A 15956-nucleotide genomic window follows, 5' to 3' on the forward strand; every position below is an offset into this window, starting at 1 on the left:
GTACTGCTCTAGCAGGTCCAGGCTCTGCTGTAGGCCATGTGCTGTGGGTGACCGAAGGCATAGGTAATCTGCGAAGACTAGGCATTTATCCTCTGAATTGTGGAGACTAACACCAAGGGCTGAGGATTTTTCTAGAATAGTGGCCAATTCATTGATGTAAATATTGAAGAGAGCAGGGCTTCCTATGCAGATTACAGATCTGTCTCTGTCTCTCTCTCAATCTCTGTCTTTGTCTCTCTCTCAATCTCTGTATTTGTCTCTCTGTCTCCCTCTGTCTCTGTCTCTCTAACTCTCCAGTCTGCTGCAGAACTGGTGGTCTCGGAGGAAGATCAAGCAGACAGAAAGGGAAGAGAGAACACGAGGGGGACAGAATGTGGAGATCAAAGTACAGCTTCCTCAGTGGGACATAGACTGGAACCTGCAGCCCATGAACGCCCACGGACTGGTGGATGAGTACCTGGAGATGGGTAAGACATATTAGCTATGTTACCATGGACTGGTGGATGAGTACCTGGAGATGGGTAAGACATATTAGCTATGTTACCATGGACTGGTGGATGAGTACCTGGAGATGGGTAAGAAATATTAGCTATGTTACCATGGACTAGTAGATGAGTACATGGAGATTGGTAAGAAATATTAGCTATGTTACCATGGAGTAGTAGATGAGTACCTGGAGATGGGTAAGACATATCAGCCATGTTACCATGGAGTAGTAGATGAGTACATGGAGATTGGTAAGACATATTAGCTATGTTACCATGGAGTAGTAGATGAGTACCTGGAGATGGGTAAGACATATTAGCTATGTTACCATGGACTAGTACAGTGGTTCCCAAGCTTTTCATATTCCCGTACCCCTTCAAACATTCAACTTCTAGCTGCGTACCCCCTCCAACACAAGGGTCAGCACACTCTCAAATGTTGTTTTTTGCCATCATTGTAAGCCTGCCACACACAGTGGACAACAAGGGAGTAGTACAATGCTGTGTACTACTCCCTTCACAGAACCGCGCAACCTGGCTCTAACCAGAATAGAAAGAGGAGTGGGAGGCCCCGGTGCACAATTGAACAAGAGGACAAGTACATTAGAGTGTCGAGATTTGAGAAACAGACGCCTCATAAGTCCTCAACTGGTAGCTTCAAACACCAGTCTCAACGTCAGCAGTGAATAGTGTCTGTGTTCTTTTGCCCATCTTAATCTTTTCTTTCAAATGGCCAGTCTGAGTTATGGCTTTTTCTTTGCAACTCTGCCTAGAAGGCCAGCATCCCGGAGTCGCCTCTTCACTGTTGACATTGAGGCTGGTGTTTTGTGGGTACTATTTAATGAAGCTACCAGTTGAGGACTTATGAGGCGTTTGTTTCTCAAATCTCGACACTCTAATGTATTTGTCCTCTTGTTCAAATTGTGCACCGTGAAGAGAAGACGGAGAAAAAGAGGGCGGAGTTCGGGCTGCCTTCTGAGAAGACCGATGCTGGCACTAAGACCGCACTCAATGAGCTGTATTCCGCCATAAGCAAACAGGAAAACGCTCATCCAGAGGTGGCGCTCCTAGTGGCTGGGGACTTTAATGCAGGGAAACTTAAATCCATTTCACCAAATTTCTATCAGCATGTTAAATGTGCAACAAGAGGGAAAGATCTATAGACCACTTTTACTCCACACACAGAGACGTGTACAAAGCTCTCCCTTGCCCTCCATTTTGGCAAATCTGACCATAATTCTATCCTCCTGTTTCCTGCTTACAAGCAAAAACTAAACAGGAAGCACCAGTGACTCGGTCAATAAAAAAGTGGTCAGATGAAGCAGATGCTAAACTACAGGACTGTTTTGCTGGCACAGACTGGAATATGTTCAGGGAGTCTTCCGATGGCATTGAGGAGTACACTATTGACTCTGTATATTGCCAACTACTTTACTGATTTGGCAAGATTAGTAAACTTAGACATGACATGCCAGCAACAAACGCTGACACTACACATCCAAGTATATCTGACCAAATTATGAAAAACAAGCATTGTAATTTTGAATTCTGTAAAGTGAGTGTGGAAGAGGTACATTTTTGTTGTTGTTGTTGTCTGTCAACAATAACAGGCCACCGGGGTCTGGCAACTTGGATGGAAAATTACTGAGGATAATAGCGGACGATATTGCAACTCCTATTTGCCATTTTTTCAATTTAAGTGTGTGCCCCCAGGCTTGGAGGGAAGCAAAAGTCCTTCCACTATCTAAGAATAGTAAAGCCCCCTTTACTGGCTCAAGCATTAAAATCAGTAAAATTAGATTAAAAAAAACAGATAAAAAAACACCTTTATGGAACAGCGGGGACTGTGAAGCAACACAAACATTGGCACACACACACACACACACACACACACACACACACACATGATAACATACATACACATGGATTTTGTACTGTAGATATGTGGTAGTGATGGACTAGGGGCCTGATGGCACACAGTGTGTTGTGAAACCTGTGAATGTATTGTAATGTTGTATTGTATGTTGTATAAAATGGTATAAACTGCCTTAATTTTGCTGCACACCAGGAAGATTAGCTGCTGCTTATGGGGATGCATAATACAGTTTTTTACAATCACTTTGGCACTAATTTCGGAACCTTGATGTCATTTTTCAAAACTCTAGACACAAAACTCACAACCAATGATCAAAATGCACATTTTTCAAAACTATATACACAAAACTCACAACCAATGATCAAAATGCAAATTTTTCAAAACTATATACACAAAACTCACAACCAATGATCAAAATGCACATTTTTCAAAACTATATACACAAAACTCACAACCAATGATCAAAATGCACATTTTTCAAAACTATATAACACATTTTCCAATTGCTTGGATACAATAAACATAAAGCTAAGATCATTTGTTCATTGAACTAAAATCACCTGTTCAAAATGACACAACTTAATTAACAAAGTTTTACCATTTCAAAATGAAATTCACACACTACATCTGAAATGACTGTCTATTCATTTCATTACAATGATCTAACTATCAGATTGATACAACTGATCAAAATGATAAGTAACTGTTGCGTTACTCTTAATGCATAGTTTTATGGAAACTGACAAACAATATTCCATGTTTAGATCATGAAAGTTTCAGGATAACGAGATCCATTGACACCAATTACCGTGGAACATGAACCAATTGGACATTATCTTTGCATGTAATATTTCATCATCATTCTTTATCAGACACTGTTTCTATGGTCCCATGTACCACTTTTCCCAGACCATGTTTTCAGATTTGACATTACTGTACACTCACCGGCCACCTTATTAGGTACACCTATCTAGTACTGGGTAGGACAACTTTTGCCTCCACAACAGCCTGAATTATTCACGATGTTGTACGTTAAGAGATGCCATTCTGCACACCACTGTTTTAAACAGCTGTTATTTGAGCATTTGTGGCCTTTCTGTTAGCTTGAATGAGTCTGGACCTTCTCCTCTGTCCTCTCTCATTAACAAGGTGTTTCTGCCCACAGAACTGCCGCTCACTGAATGTGTTTTGTTTATCGCACCATTCTCTGTAAACTCTAGAGACTGTAGTGAGTCTCTGTAAACTCTAGAGACTGTAGTGCGTAAAAATCCCAGGAAGGCAGCTATTTCTGAGATGCTGGAATCACCATGTGTGGCATCAACAATCATACCACAGTCAAAGTATCTTAGATTACGCATCTTGCCTGTTCTAATGTTTGGTCGAACAACATCTAAAGCTCTCTAATCTATACACTCTATATATTGAGTTGCAGGCAGCCACATGATTCGCTGTTCGAATGTAACCGTCCTTGATGAGCTAAATCAGGTCTGTAGAGCAGATGGCATGACCTATGTCATTGTGTGAGATAATGTCAGTTTCCACCATGCTCAAATGGTGCAAGCATGGTTTCAGGCCCATCCGCAATTTACCACCCTGTGCTTACCCCCATACTCTCCTTTCCTTAACCCGATTGAGGAATCTTTCTCCACATGGAGGTGGAAGGTATATGATAGGCGCCCTCACGAATAAGCCACCCTTCTCCAGGCCATGGATGACGCATGTAATGACATCACGGCAGACCAGTGTCAGGCCTGGATTCGCCATGACTGAAGATTCTTCCCAAGATGTTTGGCTAATGAAAACATCCATTGTGATGTGGATGAGAACCTGTGGGCCAAATCCACAAGAAAGGGTTGATGGAAATATAGAAGTACAGTAATCAATCTTTTGATTTGCTTTTTACAGTAAGCCAGGTGAGGAACACTGCAGTGATGTTTTACAGTAAGCCAGGTGAGGAACACTGCAGTGATGTTTTACAGTAAGCCAGGAGAGGAACACTGCAGTGACACAGTAAGCCAGGTGAGGAACATTGCAGTGATGTTTTACAGTAAGCCAGGTGAGGAACATTGCAGTGATGTTTTACAGTAAGCCAGGTGAGGAACACTGCAGTGATGTTTTACAGTAAGCCAGGTGAGGAACCCTTGATTTTTACAGTAAGCCAGGTGAGGAACACTGCAGTGATGTTTTACAGTAAGCCAGGTGAGGAACACTGCAGTTGACCTTTAACTGTTTTTTCTTTTTTTTGTAGCTAATTATTTTTGCTTTGATTCAAAGAAACCAATGTTATGATTGTATTGTATTTCATCAATAAATTTCATATTTTGTTCAATGATTCCACTCTCTGTAGTATTCTCTCTACTAGTCCTTTTACAGTGATGTATTTACGTGTAGTAGCATAATGAAACATGTATCACATATTTTCTACTACAATATGTAATGATTATACGAACAACTACACAGTGAAACTATTGGTATCTTGTGTGTGGGTGATATAAATGAATGTTCCTATGGTATTTCATGATAAATGGGTTATTTGAACCAATGATTCTGCAAGGGCAAGGTTTCTTTAAAGATATGAATGCACAATGCAATGTTTTGAACATTGTACAGCCTGTGTTACAAGTGATGACCGTTTTGAGTTTTGTCTAGAGGTTTGAAAAATGAACACACGGTTCTGAAATTAGTGCCAAAGTGATTGTTAAAAACTGTAAATACAAAATACAAATACAAATAGCTGACCAATCAGCCTGTTACCAACCCTTAGTAAACTTTTGGAAAAAATTGTGTTTGACCAGATACAATGGTATTTTACAGTAAACAAAAAGACAACAAACTTTCAGCGTGCTTATAGGGAAGGACATTCAACAAGCACAGCACTTACACAAATGACTGATGATTGGCTGAGATAAATTGGTGATAAAAAGATTGTGGGAGCTGTTTTGTTAGTCTTCAGTGCAGATTTTGACATTATCGATCATAGTCTGCTTCTGGAAAAATGTATATGTTATGGCTTTACACCCCCTGCTATATTGTGGATAAAGAGTTACTTGTCTAACATAACACAGAGGGTGTTCTTTAATGGAAGCCTCTCCAACAAAATCCAGGTAGAATCAGGAATTCCCCAGGGCAGCTGTCTAGGCCCCTTACTTTTTTCTATCTTTACTAATGACATGTCACTGGCTTTGAGTAAAGATAGTGTCTATGTATGCAGATGACTCAACACTATACATGTCAGCTACTACATCGACTGAAATGACTGCAACATTTAACAAATAGCTGCAGTTAGTTTCAGAGTGGGTGGCAAGGAATAAGTTAGTCCTAAATATTTCTAAAACTAAAAGCATTTGGGACAAATCCTTCACGAAACCCTAAACCGCAACTAAATCTAGTGAAAAATAATGTGGAAATTGGGCAAGTAGAGGTGACTGAACTGCTTGGAGTAACTCTGGATTGTAAATTGTCATGGTCAAAACATATTGATACAACAGTAGCTAAGATGGGGAGAAGTCTGTCCATAATAAAGCGCTGCTCTGCATTCTTAACAGCACTATCAACAAGGCAGGTCCTATAGGCTGCACCTGGACTACTGTTCAGTTGTGTGGTCAGGTGCCACAAAGAGGGACTTATGAAAATTACAATTGGCTCAGAACAGGGCGGCACGGCTTGCCCTTGGATGTACACAGAGAGCTAATATTAATAATATGCATGTCAATCTCTCCTGGCTCAAAGTGGAGAAGAGATTGACTTCATCACTACTTGTTTTTATCCACCGAGCTGTCTGTTTGAACTACTGGCACACAGCTCAGACACCCATGCATACCTAACAAGACATGCCACCAGAGGTCTCTTCACAGTCCCCAAGTCCAGAACAGACAATGGGAGGCGCACAGTACTACATAGAGCCATGACTACATGGAACTCTATTCCACAGTACCACATAGAGCCATGACTACATGGAACTCGATTCCACAGTACTACATAGAGCCATGACTACATGGAACTCTATTCCACAGTACTACATAGAGCCATGACTACATGGAACTCCATTCCACAGTACTACATAGAGCCATGACTACATGGAACTCTATTCCACATCAGGTAACTGATGCAGCAGTATAATCAGATTTTAAATAACTAATAAAAATACACCTTGTGGAACAGTGAGGACAGTGAAGCAACACAAATATAGACACAGCCACATGCATACACACACACTAATATAGGCACTACACACACATATTAACATAGGCCCTATACACACACGCTAACATAGACACTATACACACACACTAATATAGGCACTACACACACATACTAACATAGGCACTATACACACACATACTAACATAGGCACTATACACACACATACTAACATAGGCCCTATACACACACATACTAACATAGGCACTATACACACACACACTAATATAGGCACTACACACACATACTAACATAGGCCCTATACACACACATACTAACATAGGCACTATACACACACATACTAACATAGGCACTATACACACATTAACTGTATATACTAACATGGTAGTGGTAGTGTGTAACATGGCACTATAAATCTGTGACATGTATTGTAATGTTTTTAAAATATAGGCACTACACACACATAAACTGGCCCTTAATTTTGCTATACCACACATAAACATAGTAGCTGCCTTGGCACTATACAGCTAACATAGGCCCTTCCATAACTAACATAGAAATACACAATAACATAGACACTATACACACACACTAATATAGGCACTACACACACACATACTAACATAGGCCCTATACACACACACTAATATAGGCACTACACACACATACTAACATAGGCCCTATACACACACACTAACATAGACACTATACACACATACTAACATAGACACTATACACACACACTAATATAGGCACTATACACACACGCTAACATAGGCCCTATACACACACACTAACATAGGCCCTATACACACACGCTAACATAGGCCCTATACACACACGCTAACATAGGCCCTATACACACACGCTAACATAGGCCCTATACACACACGTAGACATGGATTTTTTTTACTGTAGATATGTGGTAGTGGTGGAGTAGGGGCCTGAGGGCACACAGTGTGTTGTGAAATCTGTGAATGTATTGTAATGTTTTTAAAATTGTATAAACTGCCTTAATTTTGCTGGACCCCGTAAATAGTAGCTGCCTTGGCAGCAGCTAATGAGGTTCCATAATAAATATAAATACCAATACTGAGGTCAACCACAGGATGTTCAAACCCACCATTATAACCATCTATTTTCTGCTTCTTCTGCTTCTACTTCCTCCTGCTCATCTTCTGCTCAGTTCTCCAGTTTGGTTTCACCACGATCTTTGTGGCTGCATTCCCATTGGCTCCTCTACTGGCTCTGCTCAACAACATCATCGAGATACGACTGGACGCCTACAAGTTTGTCACCCAGTGGAGGAGACCCATGCCTGCCAGAGCCACAGACATTGGTCAGTAATACAGCCAAAGACAATGGTCAGTAATACAGACACAGATATAGGTCAGTAATACAGCCACAGACATTGGTCAGAAATACAGCCACAGATATAGGTCAGTAATACAGACACAGATATAGGTCAGTAATACAGACACAGATATAGGTCAGTAATACAGACACAGTTATAGGTCAGTAATACAGACACAGATACAGGTCAGTAATACAGACACAGATACAGGTCAGTAATACAGACACAGATACAGGTCAGTAATACAGACACAGATATAGGTCAGTAATACAGACACAGATATAGGTCAGTAATACAGACACAGATATAGGTCAGTAATACAGACACAGATATAGGTCAGTAATACAGACACAGATATAGGTCAGTAATACAGACACAGATATAGGTCAGTAATACAGCCACAGATATAGGTCAGTAATACAGCCACAGATATAGGTCAGTAATACAGCCACAGATATAGGTCAGTAATACAGCCACAGATATAGGTCAGTAATACAGACACAGATATAGGTCAGTAATACAGACACAGATATAGGTCAGTAATACAGACACAGATATAGGTCAGTAATACAGACACAGATATAGGTCAGTAATACAGACACAGATATAGGTCAGTAATACAGACACAGATATAGGTCAGTAATATAGACACAGATATAGGTCAGTAATACAGCCACAGATATAGGTCAGTAATACAGACACAGATATAGGTCAGTAATACAGACACAGATATAGGTCAGTAATACAGACACAGATATAGGTCAGTAATACAGACACAGATACAGGTCAGTTATTTCTTCCATATGTTAAGTGTATTACACAATGCTAATCAGATGGGGAAACTGTCCTGAGGTGCAATTGGAGGCAGGGATTTTACCAAGAGCGTGTGAGATCGACTGAGCCATAAAGTATCTGTTGTTATTTGAGAATTGAACACTTCCTCCCCCATAGTAGCTCTTAGATTACTGGTAAAGATAGCGAGAGAGAGTAGAAGTATATTGAGAGTAAAATCATTTTGCGTAATGCGCTCCTGCGTTCCCATCAGGTATCTGGTATGGTATCCTGGAGGGGATCGGCGTGCTGGCTGTCATCACCAACGCCTTCGTCATCGCCATCACCTCCGACTACATCCCTCGCTTCGTCTACGCGTTCAGATACGGACCCTGTGTGGACAAGGAGTACCACCACGAGAAGTAGGTCCAATTTCTCCAGTCAGAGTATACCTTGTGTTGTCTGTTCGTTAAAGAATGCCCTGACCATTCTACAGGGATACTTTGTGTTGCAATATTAGTTGGTTGTTGTGGCTCCGTTTGTAAGAGTCCAGTGCTTTTTTTTTTTATTAGAGCGAATTGGTAACAGGAAATACATTTATTTTCATTACAGAATGAAAAAGAGATTTTTTGTGTTGATACATGTAACTTAATGTAAAATCGACATATCACAAAATGCCGAGCAACCTTGAGGGAATCTTATTTGAGTCAGAAAAGAATGCTCATGTGATAGGTAAGCTATACAAACTTTGCAGAGAGCTTATCCAACTGACAATCTCTTAGAAAATAATATAAACTATTGGAACCAAGACTTAAAAGAACTGATGTTGGCACAAGATGGAGGAAAAGTTGGAGCCTACCTAATGAAATGAGAGTTATTAACTAGCTTAATCCAGTATAAACTAATGTATAGAATTTATTATACAACCGACTCAATTCAGAAATTCTACAGCACAACGGCAGAGTCATGTCTTAAGTGTAAGACTTACAATGACTCCATAATCCATGCCATCTGGGAATCCTACCTTCAAACTCAGTGCCTCTAATCTTGACATCATGGGAAAATCAAAAGAAATCAGCCAAGACTTCAGAAAAAAAAGTGTAGACCTCCACAAGTCTGGTTCATCCTTGGGAGCAATTTCCAAACGCCTGAAGGTACCACGTTCATCTATTCAAACAATAGCACGCAAGTATGAACAGCATGGGCCACGCAACCGTCATACCACTAAGGAACGAGACGCCTTCTGTCTCCAAGAGATGAACGTACTTTGGTGCGAAAAGTGCAAATCTATCCCAGAACCACAGCAAAGTACCTTGTGAAGATGCTGGAGGAAACAGGGACAAAAGTATCTATATCCACAGTAAAACGAGTCCTATATCGCTATAACTTGAAAGGCCGCTCAGCAAGGAAGAAGCCACTTCTCCAAAACCACCATTAAAAAGCCAGACCTGCGGTTTGCAACTGCACATGGGGACAAAGATTGTACTTTTTGGAGAAATGTCCTCTGGTCTGATGAAACTAAAATAGAACTGTTTGGCCATAATGACCATCGTTATGTTTGGAGGAAAAAGGGGGAGGCTTCCAAGCAGGAGAACACCATCCCAACCGTGAAGAATGGGGATGGCAGCATCATGTTGTGGAGGTGCTTTGCTGCAGGAGGGACTGGTGCACTTCACAAAATAGATGGCATCATGAGGTAGGGAAATGATGTGGATATGTTGAAGCAACATCTCAAGACATCAGTCAGGAAGTTAAAGCTTGGTCGCAAATGGGTCTTCCAAATGAACAATGACCGCAAGCATACTTCCAAAGTTGTGGCAAAATGGCTTAAGGACAACAAAGTCAAGGTATTGGAGTCACAAAGCCCTGACCTCAATCCTATAGGACATTTGTGGGCTGAACTGAAAAAGCATGTGCGAGCAAGGAGGCCTACACACTTGACTCAGTTACACCAGCTCTGTCAGGACGAATGGACCAAGATTCACCCAACTTAGTGTGGAAAGCTTGTGGAGGCTACCTGAAACATTTGACCCAAGTTAAACAATTTAAAGGCAATGATACCAAATAATAATTAAGTGTATGTAAACTTCTGACCCACTGGGAATTTGATGAAAGAAATAAAAGCTTAATCATTCTCTCTACTATTATTCTGAGATTTCACATTCTTAAAATAAAGTGATGATCCTAACTGACCTAAAACAGGGACTTTTTACTAGGATTAAATGTCAGGAATTGTGAAAAACTGTATTTGGCTAAGGTGTATGTAAACTTCCAAATTCAACTGTAAAACATTATTATAAATGAACAAACAATGATAACAAAACATTTACCACTGTGAGGTTTACAAACTCAAGAGACATATATGGTCTCTGTTCTATGATCACACCATACACTATTTTATTTCCATCTCTCATCACACAACAAAATGCCATTCCAGCTGAATCTGCTGGCTTGTTCCATGTCAGCTTTTAGTTTCTCCAATTTCTCCTGCTGGTTCCTGAGAGAGTGATGGCATTAGACTTGGAAATCAACAAAAAGACACACAAAACATAACAGTATTAATAATCTGATAAGCTATGCATAATTATATACAGTGCCTTGCGAAAGTATTCGGCCCCCTTGAACTTTGCGACCTTTTGCCACATTTCAGGCTTCAAACATAAAGATATAAAACTGTATTTTTTTGTGAAGAATCAACAACAAGTGGGACACAATCATGAAGTGGAACGACATTTATTGGATATTTCAAACTTTTTTCACAAATCAAAAACTGAAAAATTGGGCGTACAAAATTATTCAGCCCCCTTAAGTTAATACTTTGTAGTGCCACCTTTTGCTGCGATTACAGCTGTAAGTCGCTTGGGGTATGTCTCTATCAGTTTTGCACATCGAGAGACTGAAATCTTTTCCCATTCCTCCTTGCAAAACAGCTCGAGCTCAGTGAGGTTGGATGGAGAGCATTTGTGAACAGCAGTTTTCAGTTCTTTCCACAGATTCTCCATTGGATTCAGGTCTGGACTTTGACTTGGCCATTCTAACACCTGGATATGTTTATTTTTGAACCATTCCATTGTAGATTTTGCTTTATGTTTTGGATCATTGTCTTGTTGGAAGACAAATCTCCGTCACAGTCTCAGGTCTTTTGCAGACTCCATCAGGTTTTCTTCCAGAATGGTCCTGTATTTGGCTCCATCCATCTTCCCATCAATTTTAACCATCTTCCCTGTCCCTGCTGAAGAAAAGCAGGCCCAAACCATGATGCTGCCACCACCATGTTTGACAGTGGGGATGGTGTGTTCAGGGTGATGAGCTGTGTTGCTTTTATGCCAAACATAACATTTTGCATTGTTGCCAAAAAGTTCAATTTTGTTTTCATCTGACCAGAGCACCTTCTTCCACATGTTTGGTGTGTCTCCCAGGTGGCTTGTGGCAAACTTTAAACGACACTTTTTATGGATATCTTTAAGAAATGGCTTTCTTGCCACTCTTCCATAAAGGCCAGATTTGTGCAATATACGACTGATTGTTGTCCTATGGACAGAGTCTCCCACCTCAGCTGTAGATCTCTGCAGTTCATCCAGAGTGATCATGGGCTTCTTGGCTGCATCTCTGATCAGTCTTCTCCTTGTATGAGCTGAAAGTTTAGAGGGACGGCCAGGTTTTGGTAGATTTGCAGTGGTCTGATACTCCTTCCATTTCAATATTATCGCTTGCACAGTGCTCCTTGGGATGTTTAAAGCTTGGGAAATCTTTTTGTATCCAAATCCGGCTTTAAACTTCTTCACAACAGTATCTCGGACCTGCCTGGTGTGTTCCTTGTTCTTCATGATGCTCTCTGAGCTTTTAACGGACCTCTGAGACTATCACAGTGCAGGTGCATTTATACGGAGACTTGATTACACACAGGTGGATTGTATTTATCATCATTAGTCATTTAGGTCAACATTGGATCATTCAGAGATCCTCACTGAACTTCTGGAGAGAGTTTGCTGCACTGAAAGTAAAGGGGCTGAATAATTTTGCACGCCCAATTTTTCCGTTTTTGATTTGTTAAAAAAGTTTGAAATATCCAATAAATGTCGTTCCACTTCATGATTGTGTCCCACTTGTTGTTGATTCTTCACACAAAAATACAGTTTTATATCTTTATGTTTGAAGCCTGAAATGTGGCAAAAGGTCACAAAGTTCAAGGGGGCCGAATACTTTCGCAAGGTACTGTATGCATGTAAAAACAAAGTTTGAAACCATGACAATTCCCACTCTCTCTTCACCTTGACTCTATGCCTCCAGGATACTTTTCTGCTGGATTCCACAAAAATGAAAGCCCTAAAAAGCCTCCTCATGCTTTCGCCCAGTCTTCCCCTTTCGGCCCCAGGTTCAAAGAGGTGTTCCCAAGTCAGGTCATTTTCACTTTGTTCCCCATCTCCTCCTTTGCCACATGATAGGCACGGCACCTGATAGGCAAGTGCGTATCCCTAATCAACCCTACATCCTCTTGAGGTAACCCAGCACTGTATATGCTTTCACGTCAATGCTTTCAAAATGTTGTTTAGAGTAGAATTACCCCTCTATCCTCTATCATATGATGCATTAACCAATAAAGCAGCTAACCCCAACCTATCTATGATGTTTATAGGAGCTCCCAGACCCAACCCAACTATTATGTTAAAGTAGTTCCCAGACCAACCCAACTATGATGTTTATAGGAGCTCCCAGACCCAACCCAACTATGATGTTTATAGGAGCTCCCAGACCCAACCCAACTATGATGTTAAAGTAGTTCCCAGACCCAACCCAACTATGATGTTAAAGTAGTTCCCAGACCAACCCAACTATGATGTTTATAGGAGCTCCCACTTAACAGCTCTATGAAAACATTCTGTCTCAAACACAGACCTCATTTGCACATACATCATTCCACCTAACCCATAACACACTAACTAGTCACTAGTCCTAATGTACTTCCACAGTTATAAACATACTAAAACATTCTCAACTCAGTTAGTCAATATACGTCATTCCCTCCTCTGGAACAATGAACAACCTCATGTTCCACGAAACCTAAAAACACATTGACTCGAAAAGAAAAGAGAAAAAAAAGGTACATGTTTAATAAATCCACACCACCCTGGATGCAACTATAACTGGGGAACCGTCCACTCGTTAAGTCCTATGCCCATGTTATGCTGGTCTCCATGCCCTCTCCTTTGTTTTCATCATTGGGTGTTATCGCAAATCACTCTATGCCTTGTATGCAATTAATTGTACCGTATCATCCATCCATCTTTATGTATCTGTAACGGTCTTCTTGTGGTGAAGGAGAGGCAGACCAAAACGCAGCGTGGTTATATTGATTCATGTTTAATCAAAAAAGATAAACACGAACACTACAAAACAATAAACGTGGAAAACCAAAAACAGCCCTATCTGGTGCAAAACACAGAGACAGGAACAATCACCCACAAACACACAGTGAAACCCAGGCTACCTAAGTATGATTCTCAATCAGAGACAACTAATGACACCTGCCTCTGATTGAGAACCATACTAGGCCGAAACATAGAAATACCCAAATCATAGAAAAACAAACATAGACTGCCCACCCCAACTCACACCCTGACCATACTAAATACTGACAAAACAAAGGAAATAAAGGTCAGAACGTGACAGTATCGATGCGATTTAACATTAAAATGCAGATGACATGGTAAAACAAAAAAAGAGAACAACAAAAAACCCTTCGTGTTTGACCATCATCCAGTGAGTTCTCTAACAAACAACCTCCCTGTCGGAAGACACTGAGCGATAAGGTTTCTGGAGCCTCCCTAATCATTTTGAGCAGCGCCCCCACCTCTCACCGTTCTATAGCGACTGTCTCTCCCTGTATTCAAATCATATCTAAAACATCTTATAAGTTATCCAACCCAAATTCAGTGCTTACTTTGAGTCGAGGACTCGAATTCCAGCTTCTCAATTTAGCAAACATCATCCCGGTTAGAATGTACATTTATAAACGGAAACCTTTTATTGCCAGTAGTAACTCTGCTCATTACAGCCCCCCTTTTGTCCCTGTTTTCCTGTCACGAGTGGCCTGGTAATGAAAGATCAGTATCTCAATACATACTTAGTCCAAATTATTCGCAGTGTGAAGACCCCCCCCAACCTTCTTCCGACACTTATCATTCTAGCGTGTCTTTTTCAGATATCGTTTACAGTTCATCTTCCCAACGGCACATTGTAACTCTTGCCTGTCCCATTTGATGGCCCTTGATAATGCCCCGATTTCAATATCCAAATAGATACATTTGTTTCTCCCACGTACACAAATCTCTCACCTGAGCCATTCTCTCTCTCCGCGCTCACTCCACATGCGCTCTCACCACTCCTGCCGCCCGCACCTCGGTTTATTCCACGGACTCAGATAGAAGTGTTTAAAGGGCAGATAGAAGTGTTAAAGGGCAGATAGAAGTGTTAAAGGGCAGATAGAAGTGTTAAAGGGCAGATAGAAGTGTTAAAGGGCAGATAGAAGTGTTAAAGGGCAGATAGAAGTGTTAAAGGGCAGATAGAAGTGTTAAAGGGCAGATAGAAGTGTTAAAGGGCAGATAGAAGTGTTAAAGGGCAGATAGAAGTGTTAAAGGGCAGATAGAAGTGTTAAAGGGCAGATAGAAGTGTTAAAGGGCAGATAGAAGTGTTTAAAGGGCAGATAGAAGTGTTAAAGGGCAGATAGAAGTGTTAAAGGGCAGATAGAAGTGTTAAAGGCAGATAGAAGTGTTTAAAGGGCAGATAGAAGTGTTAAAGGGCAGATAAAGTGTTAAAGGGCAGATAGAAGTGTTAAAGGGCAGATAGAAGTGTTTAAAGGGCAGATAGAAGTGTTAAAGGGCAGATAGAAGTGTTAAAGAGCAGATAGAAGTGTTAAAGGGCAGATAGAAGTGTTAAAGAGCAGATAGAAGTGTTAAAGGAAGTGTTAAAGCAGATAGAAGTGTTAAAGGGCAGATAGAAGTGTTAAAGGGCAGATAGAAGTGTTAAAGGGCAGATAGAAGTGTTTAAAGGGCAGATAGAAGTGTTAAAGGGCAGATAGAAGTGTTAAAGGGCAGATAGAAGTGTTAAAGAGCAGATAGAAGTGTTAAAGGGCAGATAGAAGTGTTAAAGGGCAGATAGAAGTGTTAAAGGGCAGATAGAAGTGTTAAAGGGCAGATAGAAGTGTTAAAGGGCAGATAGAAGTGTTAAAGGGCAGATAGAAGTGTTAAAGGGCAGATAGAAGTGTTAAAGGGCAGATAGAAGTGTTAAAGGGCAGATAGAAGTGTTAAAG

At 40.7% G+C, this 15956-nt stretch overlaps 1 protein-coding gene across 1 annotated transcript in view; it reads left to right on the forward strand.

Moving 5' to 3' along the window:
- Positions 1-15956, forward strand: part of LOC112256869 (anoctamin-3) — an 86756-nt gene that overhangs the window by 61617 nt on the left and 9183 nt on the right. The window contains exons 22-24 of the mRNA XM_042322741.1: positions 298-467; positions 7709-7861; positions 8922-9069. Of these exons, the coding sequence (XP_042178675.1) occupies positions 298-467; positions 7709-7861; positions 8922-9069 (471 nt within the window). The remainder of the gene's footprint in view (positions 1-297; positions 468-7708; positions 7862-8921; positions 9070-15956) is intronic.

Source organism: Oncorhynchus tshawytscha, linkage group LG01 (assembly GCF_018296145.1).
Source record: "Oncorhynchus tshawytscha isolate Ot180627B linkage group LG01, Otsh_v2.0, whole genome shotgun sequence".
NCBI lineage: Eukaryota > Metazoa > Chordata > Actinopteri > Salmoniformes > Salmonidae > Oncorhynchus > Oncorhynchus tshawytscha.